This window comes from Wyeomyia smithii, chromosome 1 (genome assembly GCF_029784165.1).
Source record: "Wyeomyia smithii strain HCP4-BCI-WySm-NY-G18 chromosome 1, ASM2978416v1, whole genome shotgun sequence".
NCBI lineage: Eukaryota > Metazoa > Arthropoda > Insecta > Diptera > Culicidae > Wyeomyia > Wyeomyia smithii.
Genome location: NC_073694.1, coordinates 177,013,698 through 177,038,696, shown reverse-complemented (window position 1 = coordinate 177,038,696; position 24,999 = coordinate 177,013,698). Strand labels below are relative to the sequence as shown.

General features: G+C 41.1%; 1 protein-coding gene across 1 annotated transcript in view; it reads right to left on the bottom strand.

Annotated features, from left to right (window-relative positions):
* LOC129730784 (protein serrate) overlaps positions 1-24,999 on the bottom strand; it is a 164,047-nt gene that overhangs the window by 34,746 nt on the left and 104,302 nt on the right. Inside the window, exons 8-12 of the mRNA XM_055690354.1 lie at positions 14,413-14,546; positions 1,880-2,368; positions 840-953; positions 546-770; positions 154-281 (exon numbers count right to left, since the gene is read on the bottom strand). Coding sequence (XP_055546329.1) covers positions 154-281; positions 546-770; positions 840-953; positions 1,880-2,368; positions 14,413-14,546 — 1,090 coding nt within the window. The remainder of the gene's footprint in view (positions 1-153; positions 282-545; positions 771-839; positions 954-1,879; positions 2,369-14,412; positions 14,547-24,999) is intronic.

Sequence of the window (24,999 nt, the reverse complement as noted above, 5' to 3'; positions counted from 1 at the left end):
CTGTTAATAATACATTAACGTCAGAGAGCGAGAGCAGACCGAGCGAAGATTCAATGTTTAGACTGTTGAAAAATATTTCCACTATTAGGACTAAATGGGCTTTTAGGTAATATTTAAACAGCCAACGACCGACCGCCGGAGCCACAAACTTACCTCACACAGGGTTCCGGAGTAACCGAGCGGGCAGATGCACTTGAAGTTACCGATCAGATCGACACACTCGCCCCCGTTGCGGCACGGGAAGTTCACACACTCGTTGATATCGGTGCTGCAGTCACGACCTGATAGATAGAGGGAATAGACATACACAAATTAGTCTTTCATTGGCACACAATTGTCCCTGCATCCCACCCCCGGGGCAATCGATCGAACCAATCACGTGATCATCGCTTTGACGACCCTATTAAGGTCTATTTACGGCTCAGCGTTCGCGTGCCGCCCGCCGACACACGCGCCACGGGTCGTGCGTGAACTTTTTTCCCGAACCGAGTGCAGCAGGTAGGTTTTGATTAATTGAATGCCGATTAACTCGGCAGGCTACTCACCCGTATAGCCAACCGCGCAGGCACAGTGGTAATCGTTGACCAGGTCGATACAGGTGGCACCATTTTTGCACCGGCCCACGCAATCGTCCAGATTTTGCGCACACGTCGGACCTCCCCAGCCCTCGAGGCAGCTACACTGAAAGGAACCGGGCAGATTCCGACAGGATTCGGCGTTGATGCAAGGCCCCAAACCGGATGCCACGTTCGTTTCGCACTCGTCGACATCTGCGTGGGAATAACATCAAATTGGGACAAAATTTCCTAGGGTTTGATTTTGTTTTGAATTTAACTTACCGATATTGCACGTTTCACCGGTCCACTGCGGGGGACACTCGCAGCGGAATTTGCCGACCATGTCGATGCAGGTACCGCCATTTTGGCACGGTCCTTCGGCACATTCGTCAATATCTGCGAAGACAAAAAAGGGGTAAAGGGAATGAGCTAACGTCTCGTTCTCTGCCCGTTTGGGGCGCCATTCGTATGCCTAGAATTGGCTAAGAATAACCGAACGTACCGACACGAATCACGATAATTGCGGGATTTGTTACGGTTCCCCCTTCGAAACGCCCAAATAGCCAACGAAATGCGGTTCGCTACGGTCATCAACTTCGTCGCTGCTATTGATCGAATATTCAGCGCACGCTAACGCGTCCAAATCCCGGCTTGCTTTGATAGGATTTTCGATACAAATTGGTTTGCACGCGGTAAGGCGATTAACGAATTGGGCGTAGGTACTGTAAATCAGTACACAGATAAAGCTATCATCATTTGTCATGTGTCACCTGTTGGACATTTTTTTTTCTTTCGAATAGTCAATTGAACACATCTTAACAATCGCCAGTCGTTCAGCTGCAGCACACAAAAGGAAGCTAATTTTTCCGGTCCTGCAGCAAGAAATTTTCTAAAGAGCCTCCCACACCCGAACGCGATTAGATTTGGTCGAAGAAGAAAGTTAACAATTATCTCTCGTTTTGCTTTCTCCACCCTGAATGCTCCCAGCTAATCACTTCTCCGCCAAGTCGAGACAACGCGAACGCACGAGGAAAAAGAAACGGTAAAAACGACAGCGACTCCAAACCAAAGTAAGCCGTGAAATCTCTAATAAATCCACTTTATTCTTTCCCTCATCACATTTTCGGACGGGGCCGAGAAACGCGGAGCAAAAAGCAGAAAAGATTTTGTTCGTTAAAGAATCTATCCCCCGGCAAACGCCCCTCTCCGAAGCCGCCTGCCATTAACAACAATGGAGGAAGTCAGTAATGTTTAAACAATAATCAAAAACGATTAAATAATAAGCATATGTGTGCGCTGCGGTCTGCACAACGGATACTTACTTATCTCACAGGTCGGTCCGGTCCATCCGGGTGCGCAGGTACAGACGAAATCCTTCAGCGGCTGCGGTGGCGAAATGTGTCGACTCACTTGGTCCTTGGAATCGCCTCCACCACCGTTGTCCCCTCCGCCTTCCACACCGCCGTTGGCTTTCGCGGACAACGAAGCCACTGCAGCGGCTCCTGCACTCATACCGCTTCGACCGTACGGCTTTCCCATCGAGCTCATCCCCCGCATCCCCCGTACGATAATCGACGGGGGCGTACTGCTGGAACCCAGCTTGTCCTGACCGTCGCGGCCCATTCCATAGCTTCCGGTCAGAGCGCAGGTGCCTCCGTTCTTGCAAGGCTGAGGAGCACACGGATGTTCGACGATTTCACACCGCGTTCCCGAGAGGCCTTCCGCACAGGTGCACCGGTACTGGTCCGGAGCCGTATTTTCGCAGGTCCCTCCGTGCATGCACGGTTCGTGAGTGCCGCAGTAGTTGAGATCTGAAACGTGGCGAGTAACAAAAAAAAAAAGCAGTTGGTTAATAGTTTTCCTCCACTCGAAACGGCACGTGAGTTAAGCCAAACAACAAATGCGATCGCAATTAGCGGAATCGGAACAAACCCATCTTCAGTTAATTTAGTACTCTATTCATTGCCCACAGCACAGCACCCCTTTTGGCTAGTTTTTTTGAAGTGCTATTTTATGTGTAATTGAATTAAGCTCTGCATTGCGAGCGCGGCATATTTGAATAATAAAAAAGGGGTCCCCGAGAAGCAGGAAGATATGACAGATGAGCAAGAAGAGCCGAACAAGTGGTCGAAAATCCAGCCGACAGGAACAGAGTAGACACTGCAACTGTTTCGGGTTCAAGTGGAACATGCGTTACATATCCGAGGGGTGCAAGGTTGAGAGGAAAAAAACTAAGTTGGCGGGCAAGGTTGTTGTTGACAAAGCTCAATCGGAAAGTTTTTTTTTTTGTGATTTGAAAAAAAAAATTAGTTCGCCACCTGTTTAGTGAGTCGAGTTTTTCGTTAGGGCGTTTTCTCAATGCGTGTTTTTCTTCAACAGATTGCTATCTTTGCTATAAACGTGAAAGTTTTTCATGTTAAAAATAAATCGACCATTCTCGATTTGAATGACATCTTGCACACGTGTTTGACTTAACAAACTTAAAAAGTGTTATTTTCGAAATTTTCTAAGCTTTGATTCAAAATACCTTGGAAACAGATGGATTGAGGAAGGTATTTGAACTCCTTAATTTTAAATAACTGAACCACTTGAAATCATTGGAATAGAAAAATTTTGGAAATTGTTGAAATTGAATATTTTTTCAAAAATTTGACCCTCAATATATTTTGAAGTAGAATACTTCTCTCAGGAAGTTCGGCTACATAGGGATGTGAAATGAAAATCTAAAACCGAAAAAAGTGAAATATATGTCCAATTTCAAATGCTAATAAATCGGTTAGTATTCGATGGATTTCCTTCGTTCTTGCAGCAATAGATTGGAAAATCTTCTAAAATTCTTCCCAAAAGAGATAATTGTAATTTTATTATTCGCATTATTGTACTATTGAAAATAGTCAAGCCTCGTCAAAACGAAAAATTTGACCTCTGATTGGTCATTATATGATTGCTTCCCAAGCACGGTCGACAGAATCATATACCTTGCAATTGAAAACATGCTATTTGGCCTATATAAGAGCCTGTTACAGCCAAAGCCGCTCATAATAGTTTTAGACAGCAAAAACAGCAGTCGTCCTTTCTTAGCAACAGCACTAGCCCTGTGGTTGGTCACCACGTCTCAGGAGCAGCGCGGTTCTTCTCAGCGTGTGTCGCCAGACTGCCATTATTCCCCCCGTGTTGGGGCAGCATGAAGATTGTCATCAGGAAATCCAATTTTGAAAATCAAAATGCCTTTTTCAAGACAAATAAACAAGTCATTGAAAATAAATAATTTTTTGACAACGCAAGCAAGCATCCTGTGTTGGATCCTAGCAATTTAAATCTGTCGCGCCCGTCTTATTCACTGAATGTGAAATAGCTTCCACAGTGCATGTTGTCCGTGTATCTTAATTCCCCCACTGTTAGGGCAGCTCAAAGGTTGCGATCAGCAACCGGTTTTGAACCGCAAAATGCCTTTTTCAAGGCAAATAAACAAATAATTGAAGGTTAATAATTTTCTGGCATCAGCAAAAGCAGACATTATGTGCGGGATGCAATCAAATTCTGTTGTAGTTGTCTAATTTTTACTTTATTTCGTAAACGCAAAGGCTGCGATCAGCATAACCGACTATGAATAATAAACTGCCCTGTTAGAACGCATTCACAAAAGCAGTTAGTTCGACTATGCAGAGCTAATATGAAGTCGATTTAATCAATCAGCATGAACAGAATTTCGTCGTCTCCCAGCTGCCAAGTTGCAACATGATGCAACACGCAACAGCGAGCAAACGAAATCGCTTGATGTTACAAACCGCAATAAGATACGGGTTAAAACCGTTGCGTGTGTGAGAGCACAATCGGTGTTTATTCACTGGATACAAAAATCATATGCGAATTGTCGAAAAATTTGTCTGAAGAACATTAGGGAATGGTAAAAGAGTGTTTCTGGAAAAACTAGCCACATTCATTAGTCGGAAGGTGAGCTGGATGTACCGTCCGGGTTGCGCCTGTGGCTGCCTTCAAATCAAACAAATCACTTGCCCTGTGGTTGGTCACCACGTCTCAGGCCTCTGCCTGAGAACGAACGCCAACGCGAGCGATCGGGCGAGATTTTTGCCGTACATCAGCCGGCATATCCTCTGATGGAAAAGTTGGATCATTTTGTTCAGAAGAATATTACTGTTGGTAATATTACAGAGATGCGATTGCATTATATCCGATATGGAATTGAACAATTGTTCTTTTGAGGACAAATAAAACACTCAATTTGAAGAGTTAATAGTTTTGGGTACCAGTAGCAGTATGGTAACAGCCTCAGCGGTGGGTGCAGCCGGTACTTCCATGAGGCGGATGTAATAAGGAAGTAAATGGAAGCGGCACGGCGAAAAAGTTCGGGTGTGCTTAGACGCGCGTCATTTTTCGTAGTTGATATTATTCCCCACATGAAACGAAGCGCTTTCGTACGATAGCGGCGGTAATATCGGTAGATGCATTTGCCAACACTTACTCCAGTAAAGCCGTGTCTAATTTTCAATGTAAAAACACCTATCTATTGTGTTGGCCGTGCGCATTAGGCCTCTGCCAGGCTAAACGCGAAAAGCAGCGTGAACCGATTCGCCCGGCCGTAGGTTAATGTATAGCCGTAAGTAGAGCTGTGTAAAAGTATTCTACTTCAACCTTGCGGTCGTGGCTTTGCACACAACCCTCCTGTGATTTTTTTTTTTGATTTCCGTCCTTTATACCAAAAGTAGTGTTATAAAAAAAATCGTGATTGAAAGTACAAACTGAGTTATGAATGCGGGATAATATATACGTGAAAAATCAGGACAAGCACCACATTCAAATCCACGGAAAAGGCAATAGTTTCCGAATAAATTTTAGCTTTACTGCCGAGCAGAAACGAACAGAGACAGTCTGTTCAAGAAGAAATGACTGAGGGCGGGCACCCAAAGATGCAAGCCATCGGGATCAAAATTTCTCCGAAATCAACGATAAAAACATTAAGTTCATCCAAGTGAACCTGCATCAGGCAATAATGGAATCTTTTGCCACAGGTTCACCAACGAAAACATTGTGCAGCGGGCATAAGATATCTGAGACAACATATAGCCTAGCGAGGACGGGCGCATTTTATATTGACACATCCTATGATGACAACAGTTCAGAAGTCTAGAACCGCACTAATCATAGTAAGCCGCGAAATGACTTTGTTGGTTCGACCTCCTTCGTTGCTACATCATCATTAGGGTAAGACGCACAAACATCAACGTGGGTATTGTCCAAGAGCCAAAGGTGAACAAATATTAAGGTTTTGGGGCTTTCGAAAAATACGGGTAAGCTCCTTTATGATGATTCTCATCATATTCGCATCAACAGTATCGATTTTGGTAAGTACCAGTAGTAACTAACTTTACGTCAATTACAGAATTCTATAGTTAATGTACATGTAAAACTGCCAACGGAGCGAGGAAAAGCTAAAGCTGAAGCCTAAGAAAGCTAGAAGATGCCGCTCCTAGAAGTACAGGAGTTTAGTAATAGCACATTGGAAGAGACACAATATGCAGTTCATCGGCGGGTATCCTAAATATATTATCTAACAATGTTGCTATATGCAATCGAGGTGATAATCTAACTTTTATAAATGCGATTCGACAAACAAGGTACTTAAAGAGCGGGGGCCTTGTGTGGTTGGTAACGTCTCCGTCAACCACGCTCGACGCCTGGGTTCGAATCCCACCGCCGACATATAGGTGTCGATGGTTGTGAGGTGGCGTGATCCACTCACAACCAACCCAACTGGTCTACATTCAATCCTAGCCGACACCGGGAGATTTTCTGAGGCGAAAAATCTCTGGGATCACGCCTTCCATCGCATGAGGAAGTAAAGCCGTTGGCGCCGGTCCGTTAATAAACGGGTCGTGAGTTGGGGTCCTGGGTGTGGAGTCGCCTCCCTGGGCGTCGGTGATTGGCCACAACAGTGGCGGAACTAGACCGACGGAAAATAAACGAGAATAAAAAAAAAAAAAAACAAGGTACTTGATTTAATTTTATTGAGCGCTAAACTAACGGAAAAATCGCCAATTGGCATAAGACAGGGGACCTGATAACGGAATGTACGGAATGGACTCCAACTGCGAACTTTTTTATTCTAAAATACTTCATGATGGGTCGACTCTTGAAGGCCGAATCCAGACAATAGCAGAACTGGAAGATTCAAAATCACAAATATTTACAAATAAAATCATCATCATCGAAACATAGATAACTTGAGCAAGTTAACTAAAAGGTCATTCAATTAAATCAAGTTAATCTTAAATTAGGATATTCATAGAGAGTCTGTTTCTAAATACAATGGAGCAATCCGGAAATCAAGCAGGAGGAGATTAATATGTGAACAAATTGAGAGCACCCATAGAGTTGCAAAAGTACACAAAGCTGTGCCTAAAGACCAACTAAATGGCTTAGGTTGAATAAAAAAGAATGACGGTACTTTTACAGGGTCACGATCCATTTAAGAAGAAAAAACTTGGGATTGGAATGCGTTCTGTGCTTGACTGAATCGAAAGTGAAATGGGCTATTTTCCAAAGTGAAATGGGCTAACGTTTTAAACCGTTTTGGTTTTATAGCAAATATACAAAATCCAAACAGAAAAAAATATCATGATAACTGTTATTCTGTTGTATTAAGTGTTTAATGTTCTTATAAAACTTATCCTTGTTAATTTTCCAGATTTGGGTATCTACTAACAAGGTTTTGAAGAGTTTTCTACGACCACCCGAGACCAAGCGATTTGAAACGTTTTGAAAAATTTTAGTCCCTCCAGGAAATACACATAACTCAACATATTGTCACCCTATTTCAAGACCGGACAAGAAAGGCAAGAAAAATACGAGTCTACTTTTCTGGCTCGTGACCCATCTCCGCAATGTTGAGCGAAATTGTAGCACATGAATTTTATTCTTGTCTTAGAATCGCTGTATGTATATACTTATTCTACCGTATCTCCGTAACGCCTTGACCGATATTCACCAAACTCGACATACATATTCCTTACATATTAGAGCCACTGTAAGTCCATGTATACTTCCCACTTTTCATACAAAAAAAAAATACACGCCTCTATCAAAATTTGACCGTGCTACAGTCACAAATGATCTTATGCAACTTTTACAATCATAAAAAGAAAAACCGAAAATGCTAAAAAAAATGCTGAAAATATTTCTGTCCGCTTGCTTATATGAAAATGTCCCATAGAGGAACGAAATAAACGAAACGAAATAAATCGATGAAAAATGCTTGTGCTATCAATTAAAAACACTAGAACAAAAAGTGTAAATTTCCGACCAATGAAGTCCAAAATCTCCTCAGTCAATAATGTGGGAAAAGTTAAATCATCAAAAGCCATTTGTTGAAAGAAAACAAAAAAGGTGATTGATTTCAAAAAGCTGAAAATTTCTAAGAACAAAACCATCTTCAATTATGCATAACACTTCTAGATAAGATTCTCGTAAGGAAAAACGTTGTTCTGAAAAAAAAACCTTAAATTATTTTGAATCTCCAATGTATAGCGATATAGTGAAGATAATACAGCAGGGGCAGGTTTTTGTGGGCTGGACATGTAGCCAGAATGCCTAACGAGAGAGCCACCAAAACTATATTCAGCAGAGAACTAGGAAGAAGCCGTCAAATCCGTGGTAGGTCTCGCACTCGGTGGATGTGCGCGGTGAAAGGAGATGCACGATTTTACGAAATTCTATTTTATGTGAACGTTACCGCCTAAGGAAGATTGGTAGCGCTGTCTAAATGAAAGTTTAGGAGCCTTAAAAGAAACAGAACATCGAACATCTAGACCATACGTTAAGAGGCTTCAAAGGCTCCTTAACCCTCTAGTGCCCAAGTTAATTTTCAGGCGGACTTCGAAAACACCACTATGAATTTTTATAAACATTTTTTAAGTGTTGATTGAAGCTTTCTAGAGGTTCAACTGAAGACCGTCTAAAGGCGGCACTGGGCACTAGAGGGTTAAATTACGTCGACCTTACTTCTCAAGCAGCGCTAAAATACGGCAGAAAGTCCGCACTAAATGATTCATACCTCAAATGGTCTAGAGAACGTACGGCTGAGAATTATTTCAGTTGAGCAACTATATGATAGAAGAGTAAGAGAGAGGAGAAAAAACAGAGTAACATAAGTCTGATCAGCTCAAGTTGGCGGTCGTGGTCGGTCTGGAAGTACGGAAAGTCACGATCATCTGAAGGCTAATAACGGAAATGTCATTCTCTCCCCCGCGGAATTCACGACTAGGCCAAAGTTGACCGGAAGCTCTTCCCCGTGCTCACAACCGCCAAGTAAACCGGACACGTGAGCGATTTTGGAGTTTAAACGCTGCGGTATATCTACTGTGGATGCTGTGTAGTACTTCCGAATAGACGACGTTGACAGAAGCGCATGCCATCAAGGTATGTCCCTCTCTTCTTCTTCTTTCTCAATGGGCTCGTAAAGGCGACGTAAAGGAGGAATTCTATGAGCTTCTTGAGAAAACGTATGGAGAGTGCCCACAACAAAACATATAGATCGTCATCGGAGATATTAACGCACAAGTCGGACGGAAGGAATTCTTTCGCCGTAGGCAAAGCCATCCTTCTACTATTAACGCCAACAGCTTGGGATTAGTAAACTCCGCTGCGGCTAGAAGAATGGTCATCTGTAGTACCTATTTTGCACGTCGGAACATTCGGAAGCACACCTGAAGGTACCCCGATGGAGAAGGCTGCACTCAAATCGACGATAGGCTGTCTAACGTATTTAAATCAAGATCAAAAATGAAGATACGTCTGAAAATCCAGAGGCTATCAGCGGAAGGAATTGCTACAAAGTTCATCCGGAACGTGAAACCTGTTGGAGTTGAACTGAACGAGCAGTGATGGGCATGGTAGTAGGAACCCCGCGTATTGAGTGATTTGACGCTGAGCGTCTTGAAGTGACGGAGGGAAACAGTTAGGAGCAACCAAACGTGTGACAGCTAGAGGCTTCACTGCAGTACGAAACGTGAACACTGCGATCGCATTCTCGTGGAGACAGAGAATTACCTCACTTCAGGCACGACACGAGGAGCTTCTAGAGAGCGATTAACGGAATCAAGAGCCGTACTGAGGTAGTTCCTGCCATGTGTAATGACAGAGAGGGGAACCAGATTAAGTCGTAGTTCGTCGGGGGTTGAAAATGGTAAAGAAGGTAGGTGACGAATTAAGAAGAATGGATAAGCTGCGGACCCACCAACATTGGACGAGGTGAAAAATGCTGAAGAACCACAAAACCGCTGGAGAGGATGTATTACCGGCTGAACTTTTCGAAGTCTAAAACAAGCGGCTGTATAGTGCAATTCACCGGATTATTATATGGTCTGAGGAAAAACTACCTACGGACTGGTTGGAAGCCTTTGTTGGTGAGTATCAGTGCGGTTCTCGAACCTTGAGACAGACCCTCATGGTGACGGACTCTCAAACATGCATAGCCTTGAAAGGTGTCACACAAAGGATGGGCTTGCAAAAGAGCGGCACCATCATTATGAAGTCTCACCTACCTCTAGGCTCCTATATCAGAGGTGTTAATTGTAGAGTTGTGGAGGAGGTCTTTTTCAAAGAGCAATTCAGGACGTTTCAACTAACTTGATAAGTCTTATCATTATGCAATTTTCTAACAACGATGTTTTGACAGCTATAGAAAAACTGAAGTCCTCCTCATTCCCTGGTCCCGATGGGACTCCAGCCATTCTACTCAAACAATGTGCAGCACTGCTATGCGTACCCCGAAAAATTATTTCTAACAAATTGTTGGTACAGTCAAAGTTTTCATTATTGTGGAGAAAAAGGATTTCTATTCCCTGTCTTCAAGCACGGTGAGTAGCAAAATATTCTAAACTAACGTGGTGTAACCTCGTTATGTTCCGAGTTACTTGGAATCTTATTCGGAATCCTTTTATCATATGTAACTGTACATTTATGAGGATCAGGAAGACTTTTTTTCCGGACGATCGACAACAATGAAGTTACTGAAGTTCACCTCACACTGTATTACGCGGATGAAATTTAGATTGGAAGTGGATACAATATACACAGATTTGGAAACAGTACTTGGAGTTGCATCTCCTCTTGTTAACTGGATGTAGTTATATTTCATAGATCGATTTAAATCGGTGGAAAATTTATCTGGTGTGCTTCAAGGAAGCAACCTTAATCCATTGCTTTTCTCGTTATTCTTCAGTGATATCTGTCTTGCTCTGCCGCTAGGATGCAGGCTAATTTATGCCGTTGATCCTAAATTGAAACTTCACAATAAGCAATGAATTACTTAATCGTACCTTAGTTGAAAAAGATCTTGGTGTGCTGCTAGACAACTGAATATCGTTCCTTGACCACAACGCACATATCATTTCGAAAGCAAAAAAACTGTGATTTATTATGCGAACAGGCAGTGAGTTCCAAAACCCATATTATTCGAGAGTTTTAAATCTAAAATCTTTTGTTATTGTTTGGAGCTCGTACGCAAAATTATATATCAGCAGTCAAGGTTCATACGTTATTTCCTTCGGTTTTCACCTCGGTTCAACATGATGGACCTACCCCCGTACGAAGAAAGATGTCGTTCACTAAGTATGGATACCCTAGCCAAATGAAGGAAGATATTGTGAACTATTAGAGGGTTTTTACGCCTTTTTGAGACTGGCTTTTGGCTATTTAAAGGGGGCTTTTCCACACCCTAGAAAAACCATCAAGACCCTAATGGTGAGATGGTGGAATAGGTAAGAGATAAAAAGTACAAGCTATCAAAAGAACTTCAAAAGGGCCATAAAAGAAAATGTAATTTTAAAGTGAATTTGATTCGGCGAAACCAAAAAAAAAACCTGAAAATTTGTTACAAACTAGGTCTAAAAGTGCTTCAAGGTCCACGTAAAGCCCAGAAGAGAAAATGATTCTAATTCAGGTGCCGGGACAGAAACGTTTTTTGAATTTAGAAGGAGACCACGATTTTGAATCAACGCACGCAAAAGTTCAAGCCTCAATCAACCAATGTGCCCTCTCAATGAGCACATCATTTGCTCTGATTTCGCAAAGAAATAGTGTAGAATCTATGACGCAAGATTAACACAATGAATATATTGACATAGATAGTTAGAAATGAGAATAGAACGAGTATTCAATACTTCATAAGTGGGTTGATTTGGAGCCGTCTAAAGCATCGAAAGTACCTTAGAGCATCGATTCGTTATTCAGGTTTGAGTCTTGAACAAAAGCAGCGCTAATTTCGCACAATATTGTTGTGTTTTCGCATCATGCAACATTTGCGTGTAAGAAGTGAATAAAATTAAATGAGAAATTTGCCACAAAATAAAACAAGGAATAAGAGTTAAATATGTAGTCGAACGACCCTTTTAATAGAATGGGACAAAAATTTTCAGACGCCAAATTGATAGCCAAAAATTCCACATTTTGGTCTTGTGTCTTTTAAAGGGGGAACTACGACAAAGTTTGGTTAGTTTTCAATAACATCTAAGTTCAAAACCAGCTGTTCAATTATGGCTTTTTGTTCATTTTTTTTATTTTTGTTCTCACTGTATGGATTAACCATTAAGTTACATCTAATGTGGCTTTGCCCGAAATACCTCACTTTCATTATTAGCAATACTACTAGTGAGTGTAAGTGATTTGCTTGTTATTTATCCGTGCTTGTGTGTTTGTTTATACCCGTCCTTTTTACGATCTGCACTCTGTTATTCTATAGCGAAATTGCCAAGTATCGCCAATTTTAATTCCCTGGAGAGGTTTCAACTAAGTGTTCCTCTGGCCAGTTTTATCATTAGAGGAATTTATTTGTCAAGAGGAGAAGGTCAGTATTGTAAAGTTCCAGCGACAAGGAATGTTAAATGGGGGACGCCTGATAATAAACCCATGCTTATGTCCTCTGACGTCGGATGGCTTTGATTCTACTAAAATTCGAACCCACGACTATTCGATTTTTAAAGCGGACTTTGTTACTTTGGAGCTTCTACCTTAATTTTATCAGAGTTTTTGCTATGTTTCTAATTCACCAAGATGATGATGATTGATTTCTTTTATAACTTACTGAAATTTTGATATCATACTGATGCTCTTCTCGATTTTCTTAATCTTATTTTAAAATGAAGTATCGATAGCTTTTTGTACATTTTTTTAGTTGTGTAAATAATTCTCCTTAGTACCCTTTTTTCTTTTAAATAGAAGCACACACAATTCGAAAAATAAACACGCAACTCAAGTTACGCTCGAACATTCGATGTTCTAAATGGCGACCCTAGATAGACAGGTAGAATCACTTTAATCACACAAAAAAAAACCTATTCAAATTGATCATTCAGTAAGGTGTATCTTTCCATGAATAGAATTATTTTGAGTCAGTTTTTTTTTTTGCTAAACAACACACAAAAATTAACTGAATAATAACGTTCGTTAACTGTACAGTGAGAAGAAGCGCTCCAACCGGATTTCACCGGATGCGACCGACCGTATCGGATCAAACTCACACATACTGCCTGTACGCACGAACCGAACGTATCTTCCTTTCCACCATTTTCTCAGTTCACCTTCCCTCGTAAGCCAATCAAGCTCGGGCTCGGACTGATAATCGGTAATTAGTTAATTTCCCGCATCCCGCGCAATCCTGCTGCCGCCGTCGGCTTTCCAAATCTAACTCGATTAAGTTTCCTCGGCAAAAAGTCTACTCAATCAACAGAAAACATAACCAATCAAACGATATAAATCTTCGCCAGCCGTGGGTCTTTTTTCTGACGACGATGAAATTCAAGCGTTTATTGTTCCACATTCGGGTGATCGATTGCGCATTTGCAACATGCAACACAGGCGGATAAAAATCATAAAGTCGTCGTCGTCGAACCCCTTTTGCCGGAAGACCCACACAGAGCGGCTGTGGGCTTTCGGTATCGGTTTCAGTTTCAGGGCCCCGGTTCTGACTGACAATGAGCGACAACCGGGAAGAAAGGATTGTGACAGATGAAAATGCGGGCGCCTTACTGATTTATACACCTTGTAATTGATATTTGACTGTGCAGTGACGGCGGCGCGTTCAAGTGACAAAAACAACAAAACAAAAACACACGAAGGTGAATTCGCCAAGGGGAAAGATATAGGGTTGCATCGGGTTGCTTTTGTTTTGCTTCTTTCTCTCCTCTGTCGTCAATTCACAACAGTGCAGTGCGTAAATCATGTTCGCCCTCTTGCACTTCAATTTCCTACCCCATATCAGTTTCGTCGCTTGCTGTGGTTTTCTCCCTTCGCTGCACTACTACTGAGCTGGACGGCAATCGATTCGGGAAGGCCTTGGCTCGGAGGATACAATTAAACGATAAACCCGGGGCGCAAATTAAAAACAATCGATCCGTTTGTAGGGTAGAAAATTAACCGCTTAATTTTGACTACGATTCGATTGTCGAATGCAGTCGCAATCGCAGTCACCGCCCATCGAAGCTTTAATTGCCCGGCCGACGGCCGCCGATCGATTTGTGGAATCAATCGATTCGAGCCGACCGCGCCAAGCCAAATTGATCCAATTTTTTAGCTTAATGAGTTTGCGATTAATAAATTATGCAGAAGCAGCGAATGCGGCGAAAGGGAACAACCAACCAAACGAGAGAGAGAGAGAGAAAAGCAACAAAAGGTGAACGCAAAAAAGTCGTGGTCGATCGCCACGCGATGAAAAACGGTTCAAACTGTGGTTAATCTTTTAATTGTATATATGCCAAAATCGAAGCTGATTAATCGGCCGCACGCTAATTGGAACGCTTGCTTCGATCGGACGACGTTACTCAATTAGAAGTGCTCTTACCTTGATCGCACAGGATTCCACCCCAGTTGGTATCACAGATGCACTGCCAGGCGCTACCATTGCAGTAACCATGGCGACAGCCTGGATAGACCATGCACTCGTTACAAAGTGGCCCTCGCCAGCCGGGACGACATCTGAAAGAAAACGAAACGAAATCAAAATTAGTGTTTAGTGCCGATTGCGTGATGGTCACACTTCAGTCAATCAGTCAGTCAGTCGAGTGTTCGGCCGTCCCCAACACCGGACCACCGGTGCTAGCAAGTAGGTGAGGTCCTAATGAGTGACAAGGTGAAGCACTCGAGAATCGTTTTCGGCTGCTCAATGAACCACAATCGAAGCCGCCATTGTCGTTGTCGGTAAGGTTTATTTGTCGGACAAGGGGGCTTCTGTTTGTTGATGCCCACAAACAATATCGAATAGTATACATGCAATGTGCCATGGCAGGCCATGGAATTCCATCGTCGTCGTCGATGTCGCGGCAATTTTGTTCGAGCGTTTTTGGTTGGATAATTAGCCGATGAGCGGCGCAGTACGGAGGATGTTGTTTGAATTAGAAAATTTCGATCATTGATTTATCGGAATGCAGCAGCAGAAGCAGCGGTGAAGTTTCGCTCGTCGTCTGACAATTCAGAGAATGCACGCGAAAATCGAGGCGTGGGAAGAATTTATTCAAATTTCAACCTTCTGCACCAACAATGCGCAGGAGAGGAAAGAGAAGAGTTGAGCGCTATTGTTTGCCGAGTTCAGTCGAGCTGTCAGCTAGCACAAAACGCGCAGCGCAGGGGTGCCAGCCCATTTTTACCGGTAAACAAAAGAACGCTGAACGCGGCAATAATGACTCGTCAAATATTGACCGATCATAGCAGCCATCGCAGCGGCGGCAGCGGCGCGTTGTTTTGCTGATACGCGATTCATGATTCCAATGAATTCAAACTCGTGACAGCACGGCAAATGTCAAACCGAAGGCGGCAACGGCAGCGGCAGTGGCGGCGCGCTAACTTAATTTCGTTCTGTGATTTGATTAGGCGACAAAAAAAAGGGAAAGGAAAATCCGAACCAGAAAGATCGAACAGGTCGATAGTGATTAACGAAAGCCACGAGCAAAAACCAATTGACCCATTTCGGCAAACGGGCGGCGAGCGAACTATAAACAATAGCCAGCGGACTGACAGGAGGAGAAGAGTAAGAAGAAAGCATTCCAAACATAAACAACCGAGTTTCTTGTGTTTGCTATTTTCCGGTAAGCCCCTGGCCTGCTTGGATCCGCTCTGTCATAAAGCGGCAACATCTCGACAGCAAGCACAGTCGAAGATTTATTGCAGAATTAAATTTTTTAACAATGTTTTACTTCTTCAATTATGTATGATTAAGTGTTCATTTATCGTTAATTCTACCTTCCACGGCTGTCTGTCGGAGCCGAACCGTGAGGCGGCTAGCAAGAAACTGTACGACAATAACATTTGATCGCATCTTCGCTTCACTCGTCGTCGTCGGCGTCGTCCAAGCAACGCAATGGTAGTAATTTGATGACAATTTGATAAACCATAAATTTATTTTACAATTGTTAGAAGATTTGTGCCTTCGGTTATTCTTCTAATTTATAGCCTTCCCTGTGACCCAGGGGGAATCTATCTGTCAAATATCGTGTAACCGTGACCAGCATATTTGGCAACAAGGCGTCCGGTTGTTTTGGTTTTTGTCGTTTTGATTGAAGTAAAATTTAGTAGAATTGTAACGTTCTATTTCAACAAAACTCTAGAAATCGTGGAAAACTTTTATTAATACTGCGTGCGTAGTGAAATTTGGTGGCAACAGCCTGCAATTAGCTAAAAATCATGAAGTTTCCTCGCCACACAGGAAATCTTTTAAACGTCATGGACCAACAAACTTCATGGACCAGAGATGATCTGCGATAACGCACACATATATGAATTTTGACAGCAGTAAATTCCCCCTGCTGTGACCTCTTTGTGTTCTGTCGGATGTCATGTTGAATGTCAACCATCGTTGGCAACACTTCCCACACCACGGCAGCAACAGCAGCAGCAGCAGCGGTCGGTCGGTAGTCTTCATCACTTCTGACAAACCGGTAAAGCCGATAACGTTCACTTTATTTCCACCAGCTTTCCATTGTTTGATTGTTTATGTTTGCCTATTTGACTTTGACGAACAAAATAAAACAAAACAAAAACCGATAGGCTTTTATCTGTTGCAGGTTTGGTGGCGAAGCGAAGCGAGATTTCAAAATAAATACACACACTCACACACTGAGACGGGGCGTCTGTTTACACAAACAATAATGATAGTTGCCTATCGGTCAAGTGTCATCGGGCTGTCAGAAATGCTGGGCGTGCACCGCGAATCCGATCGAAGTAAGCCGTCGATGAAAACAAACAAAAAAACAGAAAACGAACGGGTGAAAGGTTTAAATTCCGGGCGGCACACCGGAGTAACTAATTGAAAATTAATAGTGAATTACGCAGGGGTAATCAAATCTATTATGGGTGGAATCTTTTGTTTCTAACGTGTATTCTTTTATCGTTTTTTTTTTTTTAGGGTTGACCTGGAAGCGGAGGAACGGGCGAAGCGGCGAAGGGAATCCAAAAACAGGTTCTACCGGATTTTTTCGTTCTCGTTGCCACAGAGCTTGGGATGAGCATCTCACACGAAAACGAAAAAAAAACAGCAACGCGAGTGTGAGAAGCACGGTCTTCAAAATCAAAGTAATAGCAATAGAAGTTGAAAAGAAAAACACAACGATAATGACCTTAACTAATAATAAACTCGGGAGGGCCGTGCGGCGGCGTGCGCGGTCAGTGTGGAATCGATTCAAAAGGAAGAAGACCCCTGTGTGTGAGATTATGTTTTTTTTTTGTTTTCGTGGCCAGGCAACGGCAACGGTCGGATCGGAGCGAATTGAATTAAAACAATGTTATGGCATTCGGCTGCGCGGCGGAACCGAAGGAATTCTATACGGTGGACGGGTGGACGTGTCAGAAGTAAGCCAATTTAACAATTAATTCTGTTCCGTCGATTTCTCCCCGAATCACGAATCTATTACTTACCGGGGTGTGAGAGTGTCTGCAACTCAGTAGCAACTCTCCCGGCTGATGAATAATGCAACTTCTGACCGGAAACTTTTCGCACTCCCCCATGGAATTGAGCGGATCAAAACAAAACAAGCTCTTCACAGAAATAATTATTTAGAAGACAATTAAAATAGTTGAGCCCCTGGTTGTCTATCAGCGCAGAAAGAGTCATTTGTCATTCGAAGTGCCGGAGCGAGGAAAAGCAGCTACAATTAGTTGCAAGAGTTCGACAGCCCAGCCAGAAGCCGAAGCGGTGAGGTGTCACCATAAGTCACTTCACCTTTGCGCAACACTTCCCCAACGGCAGCAAGTTCAGATAAAATAATTAAGGTATTTCGCTTGTTTGTGCCTGTAACACGATCAATTTTCTCGTTTACTGCACTGCAGTGCTATACGGGTCAACCAAAGCAGGCTTAGTAGAAGAAGTCACCGGAGCAGAGGCGCGCACGGGAATGATCAGATATTGTAGCCTATTTGGTGTTTCTTTTAATTAACTGCGTGATTTTAATTGTGACTACTTTTTCTCTGCCCTAGCACTGTAGTCTGCAGTCAGTGTAGTAGGAGCGACGGGAGATGGCAATTTAGCGATTGGGACCATGGCGTGGAATGCCATTGGCCATAAAGCTACACCATCCGGGGACGAAGCGCAGGCGAAAACCCGTAAAGCAGCATCCGTACAATGAGGCGAACAAATGAAATATGGCTGTTGCAACCCGATTTCTGTGTTTTGTGGTTCGGTTTTCAATTGAAAATCGTACGGTCTACGGTAGGAGGCACGCCACCACCGCCGCGCTGCTAGCCGGCCCCAAACGGAAGGCAATTTAAATTTCCCGATTAATTAAGATTCTATAGAAAAATGTTGTTCCGTCCTCTGTCTGTCCGTCTGTCGGGAGAGGTGGCTCCGAGGGATCGAACCCGGTGCGCTCGTGGCTGTTGCTTTTGGAGCAAAGTTCACTGCTGGTCAGGAGTTGAGAACATCTACGAAAACGTGAGACTCGAGACTCTTACTGTTTTCTAATGTTACTCCCCTGCAGAGGGCACGAAGCTGCATAATCAGACATGGCTCCGCATGCATTCGTTGTGACGCGCGGATAGCGTTTTAGGACCAAATAGAACCGAGTCGGGCTACCGTTTTTAAGGAAAGAATTGATTGACATGTTCGCTAGCTTGTTATCTTCAGCGCCATCTATCGGTGCAAAGCCCCGTAATGGTGCGAAAGTATTGCTCCCGATGGAGATTTGCGTCACCAGTCCCCCAACCTCCTAGCAGCCAACTAACGAACTCGAAATAGTTTAAATTTTCAATTCATTAAATTAATTAATTACGTCGTAAAAGGACAGTTGTCACCGTCATCGCGCGCGCGCTCTCTCACGTCCAGTAGCGCAGGGAACTGGCTGGCTGCGTGCTTTTGATTTAAGGGAAGCGATAATTATGATGCTTGCGATCCTTCCATTTGCCATTTACTGGTGGACTACCCGACGAACTCGCACAGAAGTAACCGGGAGATCGTAATCTCCTGATGAGTGTGTGTTGGTTGATTGCCCGGACGAATAGACGTAATCGCGTCGCGTTTAGAGTCCAAAGTAGTGCTCCACAAAGTGACAGCTGTGGGCCGCTCAGCGGGACGTCAATTAAGATCTGAAATTGGAGCTGTGAATTGCTGCGAACCACCAAGATTCGATTGACACTCCGCTCTGCTCTGTAAATTGATTGATCGTAATCTTCCTTCGAAGATTTCCAAAACCGAAACAAAAAAAAAGCCACCTCCGAGCAAAGTAGCCGAACTTTTACACCTTCACACGGATTCGCAGTAGGCGTCCTTGTCGAGCACTTTTTTTTCTGCTGTGTCCACAACATATGGGTCCAACTACGGTGAAGGTTGGAATTAATTGAATTATCTACACTCGGGAATCGTGGCCTGCTTGCATGCTTGCCTGGCGCGGATTGCAACCTTTTCAAACGACTCGACTTTTTTTTTCGTTGTTGTTGTTTAATACCTGCACGCCATTACTGACGTCGCGTTCGAACGGGGGCTCTCCAGTGTAATAATAATAATGATCACACCGAATCCGCACAAAGTCTCTTCCAAACGTCGCCGGGTTGTTTGTAATGCACGCCATAACGTTTTCATTCCATCGATTGCGAGAGCAAGCTTTACCCCACAGGTCCCGCAGGGACCACGCGGGCAGTAGCGGGGGCAAAAAGTACAAATATAAACATATCATTACTTATTATTAGCTGCTTCGTTTTCCATTTCTCGCGGATGTTAATGGTTTTCACTTCTGGTCCCGGAGTCCGGTAAGAAGCAGCACCAGCAGCATCACTCGTGGCTCGGTACAAAATTACCTGCGAGATCGGGCGCGAGAAACAAAGAGATGGACTTAATTACCTGCCGACCAAACCGAAATGGGTAAGATCTCCTCGGTGGGTTCGAGAACCCTTGGCAGGCTTCATAAGCCGAGTCACGTTTATCCGCGGAAGAAAAATATGGAAATGTAGATACGGAATTATTGGCCGTACGGCTTCCCGGGAGCTTAATTTTAATTAAATTCAGCCAACAGTGAGTTGAGGAGAGGTGTTGGGGAGAAACAAAAAATTGCGATGCACTATCAATTAAATCAAGCTGGAATGAGGATGCGATGGACAGATTACCCTAGCTGAGAATCGTGAAAACCCGACCGCCAGATTTGGGTCCCCTGATTCGATTAACCTTCTTTCATGTATGGGGGAGGGGAAGAACGAACAAGACTGACCAACGCGGAACAGCTTAACGGTACGAATCGACTAGCGCCGGTTTCGGGAGATGATTGGTTCCCAATAAAATCCGACGTAACAATCAGGAAACTAAAAAACTAAGCGCGTGGTCTTTGTATGGTGGGATTTGAGCGATCGTTAATGACGCAGATAACAACCAAATTCTCGAAGGAAACAATTTTACTGCTACTCGGGCGCACGTTTAAGTGGCCTTTTATTGTGGTCTACTCTTTTAGAGTGTGTGTGTGCGCCCATGGAAGTGGCATATCTTTAATTCGACGATCGCTAATCTGGAAGAAAGCTGATTGGAAATTATATGAACGACAGAAATCGTGGTTCCGATGAATTTCGATTTGGAAATGGCGATTTGGGGAGAAGTAATGATCACCAATTAGGTGATACATACAATAAAATGTAATGAATATTATAAATGTCAGAGGTTTCAGAGGTGTTAAATAATATTAGAAATAGTAGAAATTTTATGACACCAACCTTTGTAACTTTCGAGGTTGTAATTTCAGCATTGAATGAAAAATTACCCTGATTCTGGGGACTGCTGTTAGAGCGTGTACCAACATGATAACTATGCATCACAGTGTCTACGCTGAATATCGTTCACTTAAATTTGTTTATTTTCGTTAGTTTTTCCGTTTGTTTTCATGTTTTTCTCTAGCTGTCGAAAACCGCTGCAAAATAGAACGTCTCCGGTCTTCCGTTTTTTGGTAAATTCAGATTTTTTCTCAATTTTACCGTTTTGAGATAGTTGAATAGTGTGCTTTTAATTATATAAACATAGTGAAAATGTTCCAAATTTTTTTCTTTGCAATTCTATACACGCTTTTCACTTTTGCTACACTAAAACAAAGGTTATAAAATCGGCAAAACTGCAGATAATGAATTTGTCCTACCAAAAAACAACAATGTAAAAAACCTAAAATAATATTTTTACGAAACATTTCAACTTTTTTATTTCTTTAAATCCTCTATCACTTACCCTTTCTCTCTATCTTTCTTATTCCCTTCTTCTCTCTTTCCCTGTTTTAGTTTCTTTATTGTTTCTTTTTTATCTTTTTTAGTCTATTGTGTGTTAATTTTGTCTCTTTTTCTTTTTGGTCTCTTTTGTATCTCTCTTTTGTCTCTTGAGTTGGCCTTTTCTTTATTTTTTCTGTGTTTTTGTCTCTTTCTTGTCATTTTTTGTCTTTCTTTCGTTTCTTTTTTGTCTCTTACTTGTCTCATTTGTCTTTGTTATCTATTTTTGTCTCTATGCTATCTGTTTATTGTCTTTTTTGTTTATCATAGTTTAGTTAATGTTTTCTAGTTTGCATAATATAAAAAGATTTTTCAAAAATAAGCTATTCGAGATTTCTATTCGATTTAAAAAACATTATGTATTTTCACGAAGTCTATTGTTTTCGAAGAACAAAAAAAAATCTGCGACTTTATTGCAGGAAGACAAACTTATTATCTACAACTTTGTCAAGCATTATCAAAGTCTCACTCTTTCTCACTCTCTCTCACTCGCTCAACCTCCCTTCCACTCACATCCTCTCTCAATCTCGCTCTCTCACTGTCAATCTCGCTCTCTCACTCTCAGTCTCTCTCAGTCTCTCTCAATCTCTCTCTCTCTCTTTCTCTCTCTCTCTCTCTTCCTCTCTCTCTCGCCCACGCTTCTTCTTTTTGTCTTGTTTTTCTAGTCTGTTTTTCTATTCTTCTTGTTTTTTTTATTTCTTGCTTTGTCGTTTTGTTTTCTTTTCGGTTCCAGCAACTTTTGTATCTCTTCTTAAATCACTTTTTCGTCTTATTTTTGTTTATTTGTGGTCTCTTTTCAGTCTCTTTGTGATCTCTTCTTTATCTCTTTTTTATTTTATGTTTCTTTTTTGTTTCCTTCTTTGTCTTTTTCCTTATCCCTTTCTTTGTCCCTCTTCTGTCGTTTTCTTTGTCTCTTTCTTTGTCTTTTTCTCTTCTTTCTTTTGGACTTTTTCTTTCTTTCTTTAGTTCGTTTCTCGTTTACTCCTTTTTTCTCATGAGAAAAAGAAAAATCTCTTTAGTCTCTTTCTTCGTTTTCGCATTCTCCCTCATGCTTTCTTTTTTTGTCTCTTTTGCTATTCTTGTCATTTTTCGTTTCTTGTTGTTTTTTTTTTAAATTATTTTTATCTCTTTTTCAATTATATATTGTCTCTTTTTTTGAATACTTTTTGTTTCTTTTTCATCTCCCGTATTGTAAATTTTGGCTTTTTTTTCGTCTCTTTTAGTGTCTTCCTTGGTCTTCTTGTTTTTGTTGTTTGTTTCTTTTTGAACCTTACTTGTTGTTTTTTTTTAACTTTTTTTGTATTTTTTTCCTCTCATTTTCAATGGCTTTCTTGGTCCCTTCTTCATTTTTTTCTTTTTCTCTGTCTCATTGCTGACTATTTGTTAGTTCTTCCATTTGTCTTTTTCTTTGTCTTCCTGTTTATCTCTTTGTTTTTCTTTTTCACCTTTTATGTCTTCTTGTTTGTTTTTTACTTAGTTTCTTTTTCTGTCTCTATTTACTAATTTGTGTTGTTCATTTGTCTTTCTTTGTTTCATTTGTCTCTGTTCATTCATTCTTTGTATCTTTTTTTGTAGCCTTATTTGGCTCATTTTTGTCTTTTTCCTTGGCTCTTTCTTTGTCTCGAATTTTTCTTTCTCTCTTTTTTTAGTCTGTCTCTTATTTTCGAACCATTCTCTTTTTCACTTCCTATGTTTTCTTCTTTTTTTTTGTTTCTATCCCACCATATTTATGGCATTATTGAAACCTTTCAAATACATTCTCTGTCTTCTTCTTTTCATTCTCTCACTCTTCTCACACTTTTTCTTTTTGTCACTTTCGTTTTCCTTTTCCTTTTTTTATTCTGTTCATTTTTGTCTCTTGTTTTGTCGTTTTTGGTTCCGTTTTTGTCTCTCGTTTGTGTCTTTTTTGTGTCTTTTTTGTTTCTTTTTTGTTTCTTTTCTGTTTCTTCATTGTTTCTTGTTTGTTTCGTTCTTGTTTCTTTTTTGTTTCTTTTTTGTCCTATATTTTCAGTCTCTGCTTTGTCTCTTATGTTTTTGTACTTGTTTTTTTTTTGCCTTTTTTTGACCTCTACTTGTAGTTTTTTAACGTTTTTTCTGTATTGTCTGTCCTCTTATTTTTAATTGTTTTCTTTGTTCCCTTCTTCATTTTTTTCTTTATCTCTATCTCATTTTTGACTATTTGTTGGCTCTACCATTTGTCTTTTTCTTCGTCTTCCTGTTTGACTCTTTTTTTGTCTTTTTCACCTTTTATGTCTTCTTGTTTGTTTTTTAATTAGTCTCTTATTCTGTCTCTATTTAATAATTTGTGCTGTTTATTTGTCTTTTTTTCTTTCATTTGTCTCTGTTCATTCATTCTTTGTATCTTTCTTTGTAGCCTTTTTTGTCTCATTTTTTGTCTCTTTCCTTAGCTCTTTCTTCGTCTCGAATTTTTCTTTGTCTCTTTTTTTAGTCTGTCTCCTTTTTCCGAACCATTCTCTTTTTCGCTTCCTATTTTTTCTTCTTCTTTTTTCTTTTTTTTTTCGTTTCTATCCCACCATATTTTTGGCATTATTGAAACCTTCCAAATACATCCTCTGTCTTCTTCCTTTCATTCTCTCACTCTTCTTACGCTTCCTCTTTTTGTCACTTTCGTTTTCCTTTATCTTCTTTTATTCTGTTCATTTTCGTCTCTTGTTTTGTCATTTTTGGTCTCTTTTTTGTCTCTCTTTTGTGTCTTTTTTGTTTCTCTTTTGTGTCTTTTTTGTTTCTCTTTTGTTTCTTTTTTGTCTTTTTTGTCCTATATTTTTTGTCTCTGTTTGGTCTTTTTTGTTTTTGGTTTTTTGCCTCTTTTTGACCCTTACTTGTAGTTTTTTAACGTTTTTTGTTTGTTTTTTTCCTCTTATTTTTAATTGCTTTCTTTGTTCCCTTCTTCATTTTTTTTCTTTTTCTCTGTCTCATTTTTGACTATTTGTTGGTTCTTCCATTTATCTTTTTCATTGGCTTCCTGTTTATCTCTTTCACCTTTTATGTCTTCTTGTTTTTCTTTCAATTGGTCTCTTTTTCTCTCTCTATTTACTAATTTGTGTAGTTTGTTTGTCTTTTTTTGTTGTCATTTGTTTCTTTGTCATTTGTCTCTGTGTTTCATTCATTTTTTGTCTCTTTCTTTGTAGCCTTTTTTTCTTTGTCTCATTTTTGTCTTTTTTCTTTGTCGCGAATTTTCCTTTTTCTCTTTTTTTCAGTCTGCCTCTTTTTTTCCGAACCATTCTCTATTTAACTTCCTTTTTTTTCTTCTATTCTTTTTTTTTTGTTCCAATCCCACAACATTTTTGGCATTATTAAAACCTCCCAAATACATCCTCTGCCTTCTTCCTTTCAATCTCTCACTCTTCCTCTTTTTGCTTCTTACGTTTTCCTCATCTCTTTTTTTATTCTTTTAATTTTTGTCTCTTGTTTTGTCAGTTTTGGTCCATTTTTGGTCTCTCTTTTGTTTCTTTTTTGTTTGTTGTTTGTTTCTTTTTTGTCTCTTTTTTGCCTTTTTTTTTGTCCTATATTTTTAGTCTCTGCTTGGTCTGTTTTTATTTCTTTTTCGTCTCATTATTGTTTTTTTTGTCTCCTTCTTTGTCTCTTCCTTTGTCTCCTTATTTGTTTCTTACTTTGTCTCTTTTTTTGACTCTTTCCTTGTCTCTTTCTCTGTTTCTTTCCTTGTTTCTCTCATTGCCTTTTTCTTTGACGCTTT